Genomic DNA, 20,930 nt, shown 5'->3' on the forward strand with positions numbered 1-20,930 from the left:
TAAATGTACCACATCACTAAATGAGGTATACCTCAATGGCCTCTCGTACTGGAGTTACAGATGTGAAATATCTCTGAGATGAAAAGATAATAATGTTTTCGTTATATATATATAAGTAATACAAAAATGTAGTAGTTGGATATAAAAATTCAAATAACATTGTCGTTAATAAATTAAACAACAAGTAATCATTTTTAATTATTTCATAGCTTTTTTCCATGATGGTCGGAGATGATATTAATTTAAAAACACATACTTCCGTAACAACAAACCGAACCAAATCTATTATCTTTTTTTTTATTAAAAATATGTACTTCTGATATATTATAAGAAATTAGTTGTATTTTTTTTTAAATGTTTTTTTAAAATAAAATTACAGCTAATAAATATATATTGGAAGATTTTATTTATTAAAATAATACTTTATTTATAAGTAAGTTAATTAGCATTCAATTTGACTGAATTTAAAATGATTTTAGAAAGACAAGTTTCCATACAACATGCACCCATCTCGTTATCGCTACCAAGTCCCGTCAAAAGATTTTTTTTTTCAAAAAAAAAAAGGATTGGATTTATTAAACTCCACTACTTTTCGTATACATTTTAGTACCTAAATAAGGCAAGGAGTGCGCTTTTGGTAATATCGATTATTATAAAATCGATTTGGTATCGTGCAGTTACAATTGTTGAAATTGCGCGTTTGTTTACGTTTGCGTTTTTTACAGTTATAATGGCATCTAACAATTCGTATAATGATGCAGTCGATGTTACTTTTGATTTACAAAGTGGTGATGAAGATTGAATGAAAATGGGAAAGTGACAAGAAAGGATACATCATTTCGATGTTGTGAATGCAAAATCGCTTTATGTAAAGATCCTTGTTTTAAAACTTTTCATTCAAAAAAAAATAACCTGAAAATTAAATTTTTTTAAAAGTAAACCTATTTTGGTGTAGTTGTAATTTCGGTGTAGCCTACTGTAATTTTAATAAATATTAGTGTTCTTGATAGTTTAAGTGTGAACCGAATCTAAAACAAAATTTTTTTAATTTAAAAACAGGCTTTCAAAAATCTGCTATATCTTTTTATTCATAAATGGTAGAAGTATATATTATATATCATTTGAAACTAGAAGAGTTGAGGTTTTATGTTGTTTTAAGTACCAATTTTATATTATTTTTAGTTATAAATTTACGAAGTTACAAATATAAGCAAAAATGGCTAGCATTCTACAAACAAGCACATTTTGATACCCCCAGCACTTAAAGTAAACTTGCGTTATTAATACATAAGGAAATATGAATCTTTCAGTATCCACAGTGTATTCAGTTGAGGACAATGCAGCGGTTTGTTACATGAAGGTCACCATGTGTAAAATAACTCATATTCTCTGACAACATCTTACTTGGGAGTATTGAACTGCAAATACTGCAGAATTACATACATTAAATCATTTATTTTCTGGAGAGCAGGAAATTCCTAATTTGTTTCTAGGAAACAAACTGAGGTCAATACTGCCTCTATTCAGATGCAGGGATGGAGGTTTCTGAAACCTGTGAAGATCTTAAAAAGCTTTTTCTGAATTTGAAGCCGGATAGGATAGGAATGGTTGATATGAATGAGAATGCTCGGTATCTTCACATTACTTACTACTATATGATAAATGTAATTTTAGAATATTACAATAATAAAGATTTAACCCTTGTTTTTAATATTGCTTTATAAATAAAACAATTTCCAGCCTGTAAATCTTTAATTTATTACTAATTTACATTAAGATTGAAAGCAATATATTATTTCCATCACCAAAAGCGATGGTGTGAATCATTTCCAGTATCTGTGCAATAGATAGGTCTACTGTAACTATATGCGATATGACTATAATCAATAGTTATTATTTCACATAATATGAGCTAAATAAATGAATCCTTATACTATATTAATATTAAAGAAATATAAATTACTTAGCTCATATAACTACAATTTTATTTTTTTAAATTTGACATTTGTTATGTAAAGCAATTAATTGAATCGTGACAGTTCAAGAACACTGGTAACATGAATATAGAAAAGTAATGATACATTAAACTGGATACAAACTGAATTTGAATGTGCATCCTGCAACATCACTAATTAGTTATAACTTAAAACATGAAATAGACAAGTTGTTAGCATCGCTGCTAATTAATTATTATAAACATTTCATGTCGGAAGTCATTCAGAACTTTAACTACATAAATAAATAAAGTATTTAATTATTAAGTTTACTTAGCAATTAGTTAAACTTCTTATTGTTCAAACATATCTGAACATTACATACTTTACTAGTAATACTTTAATTATCGTAATAGTAATATTATTATAATATACATCTGCTACACAAAATGGCAGTCCACTTCAACATTCCTTTAAAATAACACTTGCTATATACGATTATGTAATCTTTTGTCTTAACTTTTCTATTTTTAAAAATTACGAATCACTTTTAGTAATACTACAATACATATTATTAGAATAAAAGAACTTAAGAAGCAGGCACGTGTAAACATTATACTCTCAAAACCTTTTACTAGTCTTAAAATAAAAAATATATTTTCACTGTTTAATATTTAACAGAGGGCTCAACTTGAACAAGGTAATCTCTACTTTAAATGATGAAGGAAATATTTTAACTTGGAACAAGTACTATTTATTGCAATTAGATCCATAAGACCATGTGAAGGGAAGATTTTTTGATAAATGAATAAATTTAAAAATAAACAGAAAAAATTGAAAATGTTATAAAATATTTCATTAAAAATAAATCATCAAATGTAAATTTCCAAAATAACTTGAAAGTTTTAGAAACATCTCATGAGCATAAACAGCTGAAATAATTACAAATTTTACATTTATGAAATCAAAAATAAGTATGGCTTAGTTAACTGAAAGATGGCCTGTTTAAAAATGATAATTAAATGTAAACTAACTCAAAAAATATCTTATTTAAATTTTATAGTGATGTTGATTTATTTAACTAGCTATTCAATTAATATGTACCATATCTACAAACTATGCAAATAAATGCTTAAGTACTATTTAAGTGTAACTAAAAAATAATATGCAACTTAATCATATGTGTGTACACTCACCACTACACTTATTAATTACACATCCTGAAAATACATGTACGTAATAGAACAGAAATATAAAAAAAAAATACACAGACATGCACATACAAGTTTTCTTTATGTAAATCCAACTTAAATTAAAATTTTATACATTATAATAAAGAAAAGATAACCATTATTACTTCTCAAATAAGAAGTTTTCTCTATCGCTTAACAGTAACATTTTTTTACAAGTTCACATCAGGCCTTTTCCATTATCTAACCTGATTCTACATTCTCAATTAAATTAGGCAGGGAAAGATTACTATTCTGAGGCCAATTAATAATAGATTAAGTTATATACATGCAGCACATTAAAAAAAATCTGCTTTAGAACTCAAAAAAATTAAGTCTAGCCGATTTAATTTAGAGACTAACATAGTACAAGCAAGCAGTTAAAAACGGTTTAGCCATTCTTACTGCTTGTTCCTTTGCACTAAAATCACACTCAGAAAGACCGGCAGACAGAGTTACGTACACACACCTTCCATGCAAGAATAAATATAAAACAGAAATTAACTTTAATGATATTCCTATTGAAGAGCACAGAGTTGTATCATGATTATAGATTTTTTTTATTACATTCTGAAAAAAAATTTATAAATGACAACTGTACTGGAGTTTATCAAAAACCCGAAGACTTCCAATTGTTATCAAACAAAACAGTTTTGTCTTGCTGATACAGGATTAACTAATGCGGATACAAGATATATAATGTTTTTTTTTTTTTTTTTTTTTTTTGGCTCTAACTGTTTTAATTTTTATTAACAGCCAGGAAAGTCATGTTATACTTTGCCAGTATTTTTAAAATTATAAACACATGAAATAATATTTACGTATAAACACAATTCAAAAGGTGATGAAAATTATATGCGCCTACATTTATGTATATGTTGAACACAGATGCAGAAAATTCAGGTTTTTCATTTTTCATCAGTGTTGTTGCTGATCAGCTGTTACACACTGATCAGCTGTTACACAATATTATGGGCAGCATTCAAGTCCAAGTAATGGTAAAATTACTTTCATTTTGATTCCGAAAGAGTACTGTAATAATTTACTAATTCAATATCCTAACATAAGCCATATAAATGAAAGTTATCTGTCATTAGTTATGAAAAACTGAATTAACTGCAATTTTTTGTAGGAGAATATCATACCCAACAATATTCTTATTCACTTTATATCTGCGAAATGTAACTGCAACAACGGGACCAAAGTACTATCACAGATTTCAGGAAGCAATTCATTTGAATTTTAGTTACAGATTGGAGTGTCAATGGGTAGATAAGCTATTCTACAGAGAAAAAAAAATAAATAGTCCCAGCACTTGCCTGAATGGATCAAGGGAATCCATGATAAAGCCTTAAACAGAGGAGTATTAAAAAATGAACAATTAATTATAAAATAAAAAAATGCGATAATTTACATGTCTTTTTAATTAAAACTAATTTAATTAAGTTAAAAATAAAAATAAAGAAATCATAAAGTTTGTATTACTTTATTAAAAGAGAAAGTATGGTGATCATGTCGAAAATGGAGCATCAGGTTTTTGTGAATTTTTACATTTTAGGATCCAACTAGTTGTTCTAAACCAAAAAAAATCTACTTATGCGCTTTTGACCTTACTTCTCAGGACTGATCAAATGGATCTTCAAATCAGGTCAAATATTTCTTATATATATACTGATATATATTTTTTTAATTTCATTAAAGGGGTTGCAATAAAAATACATTTTTAATACATTTTTCTCTAAAATGTCTTTGAAAAAAATCAAAATTGAAGTAAATTTATTACCTACAATGCATATATGAGTAATCCAAAAGATCTTTTTTTAAAAATCAACCACCACCTCTTAAAATTGAGATTTTGTGTAAATTAAAATTGAAAGTTTTTGTTCTTTTGCTCCAACTTCCTTCAGTTTTTCAAAAAATTTTAAAAACTTATATATCATACACAGGGTCATCAAGAAATGTCTATAATTTTTTTTATAAATTAGACCCTGGATCTAAAATGCAGAAAAGTCTTTTTGAAAAAATGTTTTTCTTATTATAGGATTTAGTAAAAGGTGTTAGATTTAGAGAAAACTTTATTTAAGTAAATTTTGTTAAGCTTAACCTATATATGAATAATTTTAGAAAACCATTTCTTAAATTTTATTCCCAACTCTAAAAGATATATAATGTTTTTTGTTTTTAGGCTCTAACTATTTTAATTTTTATTATTAACATCCAGGAAAGTCATGTTATACTTTGCCAGTATTTTTAAAATTATAAACACATGAAATAATATTTACATATAAACACAATTCAAAAGGTGATGAAAATTATATGAGCCTACATTTATGTATATGTTTAACTTTTCATTAATTATTGTTTAAAAATCCATCAACAAGAGTAATACTGTTTCTGTAAAAGAAAAATTTTTTAATTATATTTTAAATAAATGGATGGGAAATGTTTTTAAATGGTCCAGTAATTTACTAAAAATAAAAGAACAGAAATACGTTAATTAAAATTAAAAGAAAATTGGCTTCCAGAGCATCTTTAAGAACTAACTATGCAGCTGTTTCTTAATTTGTTACCATTGCCACTATTGTTAATAATACTCACTTAAAAATGGTTTCATAATAGCTTTAAAAGGGCTTTTAGCACGCATGCTTGCGTACGTGCGTGCATTTGTATACGTGTGAAATAATGTGAATGATCTCAGTCACGGTTGTTCTTTTCTGTATATTTTTTTCAACTTAAGGATTTATAAATTTCATTCTAGACAGCTCTGCACTGATCATTAGATAAATAAATAAATATTCAAGTTTTAAAAAACTATAGCGAGTATGATTCTTTCTAAGGAAAATGTTCACACATTAATAAACACGGTTACGTTTTATGCATTATCATCACACTATACTAGCGAATGACTATTTTAAAGAACAATATTTCATTTTCTTCCAGTGTTTCATCATCTAACTCTTGTTCTAACTGAATTTTTATCAAACTCCTAAAAAGTTCTATTGGAAATGGTTTTATTGGAAAGTGAAGGTCGACAGTCCTTCCAATAAAACCTCAAAAATACTTTTGTTGATCCAGGTTACTGCACATATTTTTCTTTCGATATAAAAATTTTTTAAAATTCAAAATACTCTTACAATGAAAAAATTATAAAAAAATAATAAACAGTTTTTTATAAACAAGGAACTTGTTTTATAAAAAATAATAAATCTTGTCTATTTCAATTTTTCCAGATTGTCAAACACATTTTGTCAAAAGCTCACTTATTCTGTACTAAACTGTACAAAATAATTTTAATTTTTTTTAAAGGAGATAAGGGACTAGAACTCTAAGGGATATTTCCATCTTGGATGCAATTATTTTAATTTTTTCTTTAGAAGAAACACCGGAAAAGAATGCTTAAAATATTGAAATATTTTAATTTTTATTATTTTACAGGGATCAGGGGCTAGAGACCCTTGAGAGCTGAGGTAATCTAGACTTCCCAGCCATAATTATTCTTTTAATCTTTTCTTCAAATAAAATGAATTTGAAGAATACTCTCAATACCAGTATTTCCTAAGCGGCTAGGGTAGGTAGCTTCAGGAGACAAGACTGACTGATCATGGGCATTGTGGATTTGAATTTTTTTTTGATTGTCAATACTTTTTAACAAAATCCATTTAAACAAACTGCATTATTTCAATTTTTGTGAGTTGAATGTGGCAAGGAGCTAGAGTCCCTTGAGTAATAAGGTGACCTAATGTATTTAACATCTGAATGTTTTTACTTTTTCAGCTAGAGCACTATTTATTGCCGTTTCAAAAACATAACGAAGGGAAAGTTGGTCTGTACTTTTATATCTTCAATCTGGGATAATATACATTGTGAAAATGTTCAAACAATCTCTATACATGGAACATTAATGGAATTAAATTTTGAATAAAATTAAAAATGGAGAGGGATAGCTTTCACATTTTTAATTATTGACTTCTTGTATGGTGGTCGTGGAAAGTTGATCTTTAGTACATTGAAGGTTCCTTCAAAAATACTAAGAATATTTAAAATTCCAAAGTTTCAAGTTAATCGAATTTAGTGGTGTGAGTTACTCAATATTATTTCTAAACAGCTTTTGGCTCCTATCTTCAAAACCTATTGCCCAAATAGTTAAAATTTGGCACAGATATTTCGCTGTGAATAAACCCATTTCTAGCTTGATCTACAACCCCGTCAGACAAGAGGGCAGTATGTACCTATAATTTCTTTTAGTAAACTGTAATTTTTCTTTACCTTTATTAAGTAACATTGCACTAAACTGGGCCAACTTATTAAGTGAATATTACTCCAGAAAATAAACTTTTAAGCATCCCTCCAAAAAAGTATAGATTCCATTCAGGGAATAAATAAAATATAACTTATTTTAATTTTCAAGACTGAAAATCCACTATATTAGTATTAAATGCAAATTTAAAAGAAAACTCAAGTTGGATCCCTAACTTAAGAATTTAAAAATTTCTTTAATTTTTTTATAATTTTTGATACTTGTTTTTCAAATTGTAGGCTATTATTCAAAATATTTTATTAAGTAGCTGTTGACTGATAGGGGTCAAATAGGACCCAAATTTTTTTTGCAATTATACTCTAAAATAAAAATAATTTTGATGATAAAATCAAATTAATTTTGATGATTTGGTTAAGGGAATCTACTGGGATGGAAATTTTTTACTACAAATTTTGATTTTTTTTTTAAATTTAACACTGCATAATTTTTAAGGTAAAAACATCAGTTGATCAAGTAAATCAAAAATTTTTTAATGAGCATTTTGACCTTTTTCACAGTAGTACTCTAAATATTTAAATATCCTGTAAAGTGTTAACCTGGGATATGCAAACTTTTCCCAGCTTTTTTTAAAATATTTTTTGAGGGAGAAATTATTTTCAAAGAGAATGATTCAAACATCAAATATTTTAATTCTTGGTATTTAAGGGCACTAGGGAGTTTTAAAGGGATTAGGGACTACTGCAAGAGTCCCATGGAGAAGCAAGGGGACCCAAATATATTAGACCTATTATGATTTTAATTTTTTCTGAAAATAGAACATTTCTTGAAGAATAATTCACATGCTATGATATTTATTTTTCCCCATGAAATCAGACAGTTGAAGGTGTTACAATGTTTTCATCTTGGTTGAAAAACCAAGAATGAAAACAGAATGTCTGATCATAAAGAATCTAATCACAAAATTTAATGGATAGCAAGTGTAGTGGATAAGTGGTTTTCTCAAAATATATATTAATCATATTATTAATATATATTGGAATACATATTATTAATATATATTGGAATACATATTATTAATATATATTGGAATACATATTATTAATATATACTGGAAGGGGTACCACCAAAGGATGAAGTTTGAAGCATTGGGAGATGATATGTACGATTGCTATCAATCTATGAACTTTGAAAGGATTATGCTTTAAAATACTGCAGAATTTTTCATACTGGTACAGTAGTACTGGACAAAATCTGTGTCTTTCTATAGCAATAAGAGAAATCTTTATAATCTTATATACTGTCATATGAGAGTATGTTAACTGTCATATGACAGTATATGAGATTATTAAGTATACATAGGCTTATCATATTTTTTTTGGGTCCAACCCAGGACATATTTTTGAAATTACTTAAAAGTTTTAACATTTTACTGAAACATTAAACTATTTTTATTCAGTTGTATTTTTCATTAGACATGACTTTTTTTCAAAAATGGTTTGTTTGTTTGTTTTAATTACATCCTAAAATTCATAACAAGAAAATTCTAAATTAATTTAGCAGATGTTTAACAGTAGATACTGAAAGTCTACCCCTTTCTGCAGACCAAACATTCCCCGTAATTGAAAAACTCTCACAACTGGAGCAGATGTCCCAGGCAAAGACATCACAAACTCACCATTTTAGAAATGTTGTAACATGAAATATCAGTCTTTTGAAACACTTAAAAATTGCTTTCCACTTCTCTTCAGTAGTATCTGGTACTTTTTCAGAACTTGAACCACAACCTACCCTTTGGTTTTGAATTACCTGGTTCAACAATGCAAGTTCATCAAATAGATCATCAATAGTTACAAATTTTTTTATAATTCCATTAACAACCTGTGCACTCTTCTAAATCAGACTAAGCAATTTCAGTTTGTAAATTTATCCACTGAAAACTTATTAACTTTATCAAAACTGGCTTTCCACAACTCTAGGCATTGGATATCAGAATTATAAAAATTATCTAAGGTTGAGAAGAATTTTTGTTCCTGAACATCATTTTCTTTTAGAGTGCATAGCAATTCTTTGGCAGAAGATTGTATAAATCTGTGGGTTTTTCTTTCCTGAAGTTGACAAATTAATTCAGAATATGTGTGAAGTGCTTCTGTTGCTGTGATAGAATTAGCTTTTAATTTCAGAAATACATTATTAAATGATTGTAGAGTACCATATAAAAATTTCAAAAGCAGTTCACTTTCTAGATTTCCAAAAATCAAATAATAATTTTGGGCATTTGTGACAAGATAAGTATGATTTTAGGCCATCAAAAATGGAAAGAATTCTTTCTATTGCAGGTAACAAACTAAGGAACCTTGCACTGCTATGAGATAGTACTTTTTGTAATCTGTTTCCAAAAAATTACAGAATTCTTTAAGTTTTATGTGAAAATATATGTGTAAATATAAGTTATAGTGCATATATGTGAAAATATTTATAAATTTTTATAACAATAACTCTATGTCCAGGAGTGTTTGTATTGAATTGTGTACAATGTGGGCTGAATAACCAATTCCTAAAATAGGTCTATCTAAATCACTTAGAACTTTTCTGAAGACATTTTCTTCACATTCCTTCTCCTCACACCACCAAAATTACTATTAGTGTTATCAGCAGTATAACAAATCAACCTTTCTCCAAGTTTGTATTTTTTCAATCACAGCAAAAGATTCAGAGTCAAAATTTGGGCAGTTTCACTTGACACTTCATCAAAATTTAGAAGTTTAACTTTATTCCCTCCTCTAGACCGAAATATCTTACAAAATTGGAACAAATTTTACTTCACTTCTGTTTGAGCTATCCATCATTACTGTTACATAATTAATGAATTTCCAAAGAACTCAACATATTATCAAATAAATGGCGAAACAATAATGGTTAACAATAATTGCCTCGGTTTTGGTTCTAGCAGATGAAAATTTTGAGTCTTATAACTTTTTAACCGGTTTAGATGTGCAGTCTGATGTTTTGAAACAGAGTTTCTGTCTAGCAGTGTGGTATGAAAATGTAGCTTCTTTAACAGCACACTAGATCACTGTTATTGTTATACCCATTTTTGGCTTTAAAAAAATCTCATGTTTGCTGAAGCAGTACCATTAATAGCACTCCTATGATTAGCTGTTTTCACATGGTCTTCAATATCACCCTTTCCTTTATGTGCAACAGAAAATTCTCCAGTACATAGCGTGCAATAAACACGTTCATTGTTACTGTCATTACACAATTTCAAAAATTTGTATTCCTGTTGCAGGTTAACATCATTAAATACACATTTTCTTTTGCCCATTGCTAAACGGTAAGACAAAAAACGAATAGAGATAAAATGATCAAACACATGTAGACAAGTAATTACATACATGATTGCCCCTGTTGTGTTGTCAAATGACTAAGTAAAAAGTTGTGGCGAGACCAGTAGCCACACCTCCGTCAAAATCGATGCCAGCATTTGCTCCAAGGTCGGCTGAGAGATGCATGGCCTGTTTAAAAACACGATGTCGAACATATAGGTCTAAAATGAAAAAAATTCTTCCCAGTCATAAAATTCTCAAACCCTGGGCATTTTTGCAACCCTGATAGCACCAAAAAAAAACCAGCACTGTTCGGGCTAATCCCGGATGTAAATCATCATGTATGTACTAACCAGTAGTTAGTTAAAATTAAAACTTGTGAAAAAAGTACATTTTTTAAAAATAATTTAATTAAGTAAATTATCTGTCTACTTAAATTAACAGCACTTAACCTGTTTCTATACTTGCTTTACTATTTCACTCAATTAATGAACAGCAACGCAAAAAGAAGAAACAGTTAAATTAAGAATTCTGCAGTCAGTATTTAGCTGTGTACTAAAAAAAATCAAAGTAACTTACAAAATGTCATTAGTAAAAGTGAATACATAGGAAAACTTGGATAGTGGATAAAGGTTTATATTGGTTTGATTGAAAAAGGCCAACTCCATAAATGTTTATAATTCACAAGGTTCTGTTATAAAATCTAATGATTTAGCACAAATAATGAACAATTTACTGGAGTAGGCATATGGTTAACTAGATGTTATGATCTGTATGATATAGTTTTTAGAAAAGTGGAAAAAACAAGACTAATAGTAATTCAGTAAATTAATAAGCAGGAAACATCTGGAAAACTACTGCAAACAGGATAATATGTAAAATATTAACAAAATCGATTTTCTAACAAGTAGTGTCAAATTAGTACATAATTTAAAAATCTGTAGCTTTGATCAGTAAAAAAAGTTAAGCCAAATTTATAGTTACTTAAGTAAAAATATGTTTGTTTAAATAGACACCATTGGTGGCTTGTAAAATTAAAAGTCTAGATATTTTAAAATGTAAAAAAAAATTTTACCTGTTTGCTTTATGAGCAAATTAAAATTGAAAGATGATGGTCAGTAGTTGAAAATTACTTGCATGATTGGAATCCAAGAAGACAGTTCCATTCAGAGAAGAGAAAAATTGCTTTAATTGTGGAAATTGCATAATGCATCCAAATTTACCTTGGGAGAACATTACTTTTATGTTCTTACAGCATCATGGATTTATGCATAGAATGTCAGGCAAATCAGGCTTCAGCTACAAGTGAAGAATGCACTGTCGCTTGGGGTGTTTGCAATGTAAGTCTATTTTCAAGTAAATAATTGTGCATTTAATTATGTATTACAATTACTGTAATGTCCAACTTGATGGATTATAGTGGAACTTGAAAAGTTACTGATTTTTAGTGGAAATATGTAATAAACTCAAAATTTAATCATTTTTTACAAACTTGAGAGTTTATGCTGTTTTTAAACGACTCAGAAGGAATGGGGATGAATAGTTTGAAAATTTACGTAGTGTAATCCTTTTTAATGAAAATTACTTAGCCTGAAATGTATATCTATTTTTATAAACATGACAAAAATGTTATTAATGATTATAAAGTTTTAAACAGATTATTTTTGCAATTTTACTATTTTAATGAATTTTGTTTTTTTTGTACCTCATTCAATTATGTCATTGTCATGTTTGTAGATTAAATATTAATTTTAAACAGAATTTTGGAGTTGTTGTTGTGATTATGAACACTTTTTTTGAGCCAAAGTTTCATTACAATCAGATGAATGGTGTAGGAATGCATGTGGGACAAACAAATAAACATTTATTTTTGAATATGTATATAAGAAATTATATATATTATCTTTTTTCTCATTTTATCTGTTATTTTTTTATTCAATTCAATTTTCCATTTTTCTCTCATCTTTTTTCTAGAATATATATATATACTAGAAAAAAGACGAGAGAAAAATGGATATATATAAATAAAATATAAATATGGATATATATTTATAAGTGACAAATGAAGAGGTATTGCGGCAAATAGATGAAGAAAGAAGCATGTGGAAAAATATAGTTAAAAGAAGAGACAGACTTATAGGCCACATACTAAGACATCCTGGAATAGTCGCTTTAGTATTGGAAGGACAGGTAGAAGGAAAAAATTGTGTAGGCAGGCCACGTTTGGAATATGTAAAACAAATTGTTAGGGATGTAGGATGTAGAGGGTATACTGAAATGAAACGACTAGCACTAGATAGGGAATCTTGGAGGGCTGCATCAAACCAGTCAAATGACTGAAGACAAAAAAAAAATAACTTAAGTAATAACTACCACCAAGTACAGAATAAAATCAAATTAGACAGGATGACACTTACCTTATATTATTGTACAGAGTGTTTCTAAAATGGTGGGCTGGCTATATTTTTTCAGATTCTACTTGTAAAACTAAACAAGAAATATCCTAAAAATGAAATATGATAAAAATAATGATTTCTCCTTCATTCAACCCCCCCCCCCCCTCTTAAACCAACAACACTGTCCACCATCTTGTTATTTTTATATAAACATTTATATCTCAAGTTTAGATAGACAAATCACATTAATATTTGGTAAGCATCTTGGCAATAAAGTTTTAAAATTAGCAAAAAATCAGGAATTAAATACCTTTGCAAATTAGAAAGTGGCGGCCATGTTTATTTTTCAGTCTGTTATATCTCTGTAAATATTAATTAGTTTTATCAAAATTTATGTTATTTGCTAAAAAATTAAGCCTTTTATTTTGAACAAAGTGACATTTTACTTTTTTAAATCTGTTAACAAATAGTCAAATTATGGCAGAAAATTGATGTAATTTTGTACCTGTTTTCATGTCCTCCACTTTTTGTTTAATTCGATTAAATATTAATTGTTTTTATTTATTGTTAATTCTTATTGACGTGACCGGTACAGTAGTGATTTGCCAAAAATTGGCCATTTATTACATTGTTCTTGTGATACAGTTGCATTTTTTTAAAACCTTAAAATATAATTCATTTTACTCATAAACCTTTATTTTATAACAATGTATTTTCTGAATTATTATTGCTCTTTTTTCTTTTGCTGATTTATTTTATATCTGAAGACTCATCATTAGGCTCAATACTGTAAAGCTAATGTATGGTATTATACCTCATAGATAATTAGACCAGGTTTACCTTTTATTTTAGTTGTTGCAAGTGTATTTGATTTATCAGATGTCTGATCAGGTACGATTTATTTAGGTTAGAAATTCAGTAATGTTTATTTGTAATTTGTTAATTGTGTAACTGCCTACTATACAACTCTGGTTTCATTCATATATAATCTCTTAGATTTTTTTGTCTACTCCAGAAATGCTGTAACCCACTGAAATATCACTTTTTTTACTACACAGTTTTATTGGTTGAACTATTCATTGTATTTTAATTGAATTTGATCTATTTTATAATTTAAAAATAAATTCACAAATATTTTTTCCTTAAAATTAAAACATTAAAAATTTATGTTGCACTTGAGCAATTCTTTGTGGTAAGCCAATGAAAAATATTACTGTGATATATCACGTATCGGAGCATTAAATCAGCCAAGAAATTGTATTTCATATCATCTGCTGCTGTTTTAATATTAAATATAAAAAAAATTTACATGAGGAGTGTATATTACTTAAGTGACTAACAGCAGTTCAGCAGATGTTCCATGATTTAGTTTTTCCACTTTTTAGTGTTCACTTAAATATTAGAGTTATTTTTCAGTTGCCTCTATATTTAGTGTCTAACTATGAGGTAACCTGTTTTATTAAGTTCTTGTTTAATCTGTAAGATTAATAATTAGTAGTTGTTAACAGCAGTCATAAAAATTGAGAGTTGTCAAAATAAATCTTTATCACAGTATATACTGTCTTTTAGAAACCAGAAAATATGGAAAGTAAAGATTAGATTAAATTGTCAGCTTTTTAAGTATTCAGATGCTTAATTTTTACATTTTATTGTAAAAGAATTTACTTACTTTAATATATATATATATATATATATAGATATTTTTTTTTTGTGATTTATGTTATAATAGAATTTTACTAATGTTGCATCATTTATTTAATAATATTGTTTGTATGTAATTATTAATTTTAATTTTAGCATGCTTTTCATTTCCACTGCATTTCTCGCTGGCTTAAGACTCGTCAAGTATGCCCATTGGATAATAGAGAATGGGAATTCCAAAAGTAAGTTTATTAATATCTATTATTAATTAGGAAATATGAAAAAAGAGCTATACTAAGTGGTTATTAGAAAAAATGTTTGGAAAAACTTTAACTTAAAATCCAGTGCTAAATAACCATTTCAATTGTTAAAAATGTGACACTGCCCCTAGTAACAATAACATTTGCTTATCTATGCCACATCATGTTCCAAATTCTATCTTGAATTTATTAAATTTATACAGCAACATATTTTTCATAACTAAACTTTTGTGTAACAATTGTCGTTAAGGCTTCAGTACAGTGACCAGCTTGCAGCAGAGCTTTATGTTGCTGTATATCTTATGAATGTTTTGTGCAAACTGATGTAAAGTATGGTGAATCACAGACACAGGCAAGTGTGGTTTCTTGAAATCTCCATTAGATCAGAATAGTACAGATTCAGACAAGGCATTTTGCCACTTAAAATACTTTTGTTATGCACAAATGTCTTCAATGTTCTGTAACTTACTAAAGCCATGCTGTGACACAGCATGGTGAAGAGGTATATTGCACGTCTTGAAGAAACAGGAGTAAGTAAAAATGCAGTCTTATTAATGGATTTTTCAGAAACCAAACTTTTTGTGTAATCAAACAGCAATTTTTAAGTCACCTTCTCTAGAAAACAGTATGCAGTAAGTCTGCAACTGTACTTTTTGTACAGGTTGAAAGGAATATTTTAGTCATGGTTGAGGGACCTGTACTTTTGCAGCACGAGTGGAGCAAGACACGTGTGTGCTTGCCTAAGTGTGTACTGTTGTACTAAGTGTGTATGTCTTTCTGCAGGCAATGGAAGTCTTTTAAAAAATACTGTTTGTTTTTTATTAAAAAATAGTCTAGTCAAAGTGCAATAGATATGACACTGGCAAACTTTGTAAAGTGACTGAAGACACATTGTCTTGTGTCTGAAACTTCATTTCCCTCCCCATGCTATGCACTCTTACTGCATCTGTTCACATACCCAAAGAGAAACAAAATGAACTACTGCGCATAAACCAAGCACTTAAAAAGCACTGTGTATAATATTAAGTGTGTTTGCTTCATTTTTGCTCTACTTCAATTCTATTATATTTAGTATTACATTTTTCAAAACTGTTTAGTTAATTTGCTCTATAACTGTTCAAATTATATTAAAGGTTCTTATAGACTACAACAATTTGTATTCGTTTGCATATTATATTTCTCAGATCTTCTTAAAAGAAAGGAAGAATAAAAGGTTTCACAGTGAAAAATTTACTAGTGTATTATTATACACAAAAAGATGCATGAATGTATCTTATTTTCATAAAATGTTTATGAAGCATCTTGTCCCTCAAGTTGGTGATAATCTTAGATCTGGAGGTTTGCTTAAATGCATAGTTCTTTTGTTATATAATGCAGTGTTACATCTAAGTGAGCTTCTACTAAAATCCTACATTAGATAAATTTTTAAAAAAGTTTTACCATTTAATACACCAACTTTAGGATGTAATTGTATGACTGGCAAAGTCAAACTGAACACAATGCTAAAATCTTGGAAAGAAATTTTGCTTGATATCACCAAGTGCAATGAGAAATTAGATTTCACAGAGAAAAAAATAATTCCTCAGCTCGCTGAACTGGGAGGGCTATTCAGAAATTAACTTCTGGTCCTTGGTATTGAGTGAAGGAATGGGGGTAGTGATTCTATCTTTGTACAGTTGAATAACCCAATTCAGTGAGGTTTTATAGTAGTGTTACTGGAAATATCGCTCTCTTGTTTGTTCTTGTAAAACTATCATTCAAAATGGCTGCTGTTTAGAAAATCTCATTGATTGTGAAGTTTGTGTGGACCTCATCCATTTCCTTTGTCCAAAAAACTTGTCAGATGTTGAAATTCATCGTGAATTTTCTGCAGTATACGGGAGAATATCATGAGTGACAGTGAAGTAAGACAGTGGTGCTGTATGTTTTGAAAAGGTTGAAGAAACATTCAAGACAATGAAAGAAGTGATTAACTATCATTTGTCTTAGATGCACTTGTTGTAAGCACCTGCAATTATTATTGTCAATGTGAAAATTTGAGAAAATCATCAATAACAGAGTTATCTGAATTTTTTCCTTGCATATTGCAAAAGTGCTGTAAAATTGTAACTGATATGTTAGGCTTTACAAATTTTGTGCTTTGCTAGATGCTTAAGCTTCTTTCTGACTAATGCACAAAAAAGAGGATGAGGTCACCCACTAATCTTCCTTCACCGTTGCTGTAACGAGAAGGATGAAATCCTTGACCTCATTGTAACAGGTGATGTGACATTGGTTAAATTTGTTAACATGGAAACAAAAGCTTAATCAATACAGTGATGATGTGGGCGTCAAACAGTTTTTTCTTAAAAGCTGATGGCATCAGTTTTTTGGAATCATGAAGGTGTGATATTGGTTGATTTTATGTAAAGAGTTATGACAACGCTGAAACTTATCGTGAGTTGTTTCAGAAATTGAGAAGGACTGTACAGCATGCTGAGTTCAGGCATTGTTTTTCTTCACGACAATGCTTGTCCGCATACTGCAGTGCACACTCAACGCCAAATTGACAATTTCAAATGGGAATTGTTTAACCATCCTATGTACAGCCCCGATTTGGCTCCCAGTGATTATCACCTTTTCCCAAAAATAAAGAAATCAGCCACACAGTATTTTGAAAATGATGAGTGTTACTACCTGCTTAATTCACAGACAGCAAAGTTTTATGATGAGGATATTTTACAACTTGTTTACAGATATGAAAGTGCCTTAATTCAGATGGCAGTTATGTAGAAAAGTAGTTGTAAGATGTACATAAGAAATCGTTTTTTATTTATCAGTTTGTGTTTTTTTATTAACGAATCAGAAGTTACTTTCTGAATAGCCTCCACAGTTAGTCATTGCCTGTAGATAGAATGTATGTAACAAATACTGGTAAAAAAGCAGCGTAATGAGTACGCAACCACATATTATACATAATAAGCTATGATGAATTGATTATCCTTTATTGCCATGAAAATTGTCAGTGTGTGATAGTTGCCTTAACATGTTATTTGTTGTTTGAATTGTGGTTAATGCATGATTTTTTCATATTATTATAACAATCTGGACAGTAGATTTAACTGAAATAGATTTATTTATTGTTAAGGTGTTTTTATTTTCTAACATAACCTCATTTACTTTAACAATTTTTTGAATAAAAGAGCTTATCCATTCCCATTTTTTTTTTTTTACCATTATAATGTCTTCCTTTTTTTAAAATAATTTAACATTCTTCTTTACCAAAAATTTAAATACTTGTTTCAATAAATTTTGAATATAGCATTCTTTTGATTTTGATGCTCAGGTTGTAAAAACCTTTTCGCTGTATACTCTTTGAAAAAGAAAATATATATCATGATTTCATTTGACGCTCCTATTCTTTCTAATTACTGCTCATCATATCCATGGTCATTTTTAATATTGATCCTGCTCATCAACATACCTTATTAATAAATTTAATTTTGCAATCTGTCTGCCTATTTTTTCTTCTCTTCATTGCTTATCTCTAATGTATGGAGAATTATAGGGTTGTAGTATCACTTTTTTATAAATACCTTTTATGAATTGATTCTTTGTAATTGTTGCCAGATTGCTCTGATGGCACATGGTACCTTATAACAACCTTGTAGCTCAGAAAAGGGCTGTTTGGGATTTTGTAATGGTGTTCCTGAAAAGTGCAGTTTGTGCATTTGATGTGGTAACCCTGAAAACGGCTGCTGAGTTCAGTTGCTGGTCTCTGGTGATGGTTGGTTGGTTCAGCTGGTGGGGAGTTGCAGCTCATTTTGCTGGAATCAGACTGAGCTTCTCCTCAGTGACAGTTTGTTCTCCAATACTGTGTGGCTCCCAGTGCTCACAGTGTTGGGTCAGCATCTGTTGTTGTCACCACTACGTATCCTGGCTGTAGTAGGCTTTGTTGTGCTAGGCCGGTGGGAATGTGTTCCGCTGGTGGGAATGTTTCGTTGGAATGTGGGTGATCCCATGATGGGCCGGCTCCTGCTGGTAAACCTGTTAGTCGGGTTGCCAGTAACAGTGCTTGAAGCCTGGCAGGGTGGGGCAGAAATGTGCTGTCTGCTCCTAGTGACTTGGTGGGCCGACCAGGCCTGTTGCTGAGGTGGGGATGTTGGCATCCCATCAGCAGATCTCCTAGCCCCACATTGGGCTGGTCAGGAAACATTTTCCATCTTTTTCTTCTCCCCCTGGTGGGAATTCAAGAGTAAATGCTTTCACCTTCCTGCATTGCTGTTTACATAGCTGCCAGTGCTTGGTGGGCAAGGCCAGATTGGTGGATGCGGGGGTAGCCATGTGTTTTGACATTGACATTGAACTGGCTACTGCTGCACTTGCCAACATGAAGCAAAGTATGCGGCAACATAATAAGACTTATGCCTGCAAGGCCCTCATATATATCTTTCAATTTTTTCCACTTTCTTCAACTACAGCAAAATACTGTTAAAAAGTTTTACATTTTGTGGTTGTTTTGTTAAAAATCATCATTCACTTTTGGATCATTCAATTCTTTGTTGTTATTACCATGCTTTATATCCTTGCATCATCTTTTTACATGTACAGCATCTGCATTGACTGTATAAAAGAAGAAAAGCTAGTTTTTCAATAGCATTTTTACTGAAATATGTTTTTTGTATAATTATTAATATATATATATTTTTTCTTTTACAGGTATCGCCATTAATTAAATTCCAGTTTCACCAACCAGTTACTCAGTTGGAATATTTTACTTCGGTTAATTTTAAATATATTCTTAACATCATTTTTAAAGTCTAAATACATGGAAGTTAATTTCAGTTGACTAAATTTGAAATTCATTTTATTTATTTTACAACCTTGTTTGTGTAAATTTAATGAACCAACTTAAATAAACAAATAATTTTGATTTTATAAAAAAAATATTTATCAGTTTAGATCATCATTAGTTCAATCGGTTCTGTTCTCATGTGATATCTTATGTGTGAGAAATTATTTTATCCCTTGTACATGCTATAAGTAACACACGGGCACTTGTATTCATTAAGCCCTAATCAACAACAAATAAAAACAATTTTATTATTCATTGCTTGCTTATTTTATTTGTAAAAAACTTTTCATTAGCCATAATTAGTGGCCAATAATTTAGCGTTGTGTAAATTTGTAATTCTTTAGGTTGTAAAATAATCATCTGATAACCACTGACTGGTAAGATACTAGACTAAAGGAATGATATCCAAAGATACTAATGAACGTAAAATTAGAGTTGCTTCATATTTATATTCGGATGAAGTAAAATACAAGGTGTAAACAAAAAATATCCAATCTTGGCTCATAAAAACAAAAATAGTTAACATAGTTCAGTGACTTCAAATTAGACTTCTTTTGATGTAACAGTTTTATCCCAACAATGTTTTTATTATTGGAAGCTTTTTCCAAAGTCATTTTAAGTGAACCCATAAGTCATCTTGCTGCATTTCTTTTGATCTCTTCTCTGTCTTCAGACTTCTTTCCTCTAAGCAGAATTTTAAACATAGGAAGGTGCATAGCCATGTCTGGTGATTAAGGAGTCTGCTGAAGTAGTTTGATCTTGTGATTTGGCAAGAATCTCTGGGTAAGTTGTGATGCAAGGGCTGGAGCATTGTCGTGATGAATTTTCCCAAAGCTGTAGTTTCTTGCATCGAACAGCAATTCTTAGCCTACGAAGAACAGTTATGTAATAGTAATAGTACTCTTCATTGACAGTTTGTTCTAGAGGAGCACACTTGTGATGAGCTGTGCCTTGATATAAAAAAAAATTTCAGCATGACCTTCAAAATGCTTTGTGATTCCTGCCTTTCTTTTGCTACAGAGAACTTGGAGTTTTCCAATGAAATGATGGAT

The 20,930-nt window shown here is 29.5% G+C and overlaps 1 protein-coding gene across 1 annotated transcript; it reads left to right on the top strand.

The window, feature by feature from the left end:
* The first annotated feature begins 11,966 nt into the window (after positions 1-11,966).
* On the top strand, positions 11,967-20,133 carry LOC142317293 (E3 ubiquitin-protein ligase RBX1). Its single transcript, XM_075353724.1, has 3 exons — positions 11,967-12,087; positions 14,941-15,026; positions 19,743-20,133. Exons 1-3 carry the CDS (start codon positions 12,007-12,009, stop codon positions 19,753-19,755), a joined length of 180 nt encoding a protein of 59 aa, XP_075209839.1. The 5' UTR covers positions 11,967-12,006; the 3' UTR covers positions 19,756-20,133.
* The last annotated feature ends 797 nt before the right edge of the window (positions 20,134-20,930 follow it).

The sequence above is a fragment of the Lycorma delicatula genome, chromosome 1 (genome assembly GCF_047948215.1).
Source record: "Lycorma delicatula isolate Av1 chromosome 1, ASM4794821v1, whole genome shotgun sequence".
Lineage (NCBI taxonomy): Eukaryota > Metazoa > Arthropoda > Insecta > Hemiptera > Fulgoridae > Lycorma > Lycorma delicatula.

Bases quoted from the DNA above. Each gene is read 5' to 3' on its own strand.
- LOC142317293 (XM_075353724.1), top strand. From the start codon at position 12,007: ATGGATTTATGCATAGAATGTCAGGCAAATCAGGCTTCAGCTACAAGT. The intron at 12,088-14,940 runs GTAAGTCTATTT...TTTTAATTTTAG, and splicing joins TCGCTTGGGGTGTTTGCAAT to CATGCTTTTCATTTCCACTG.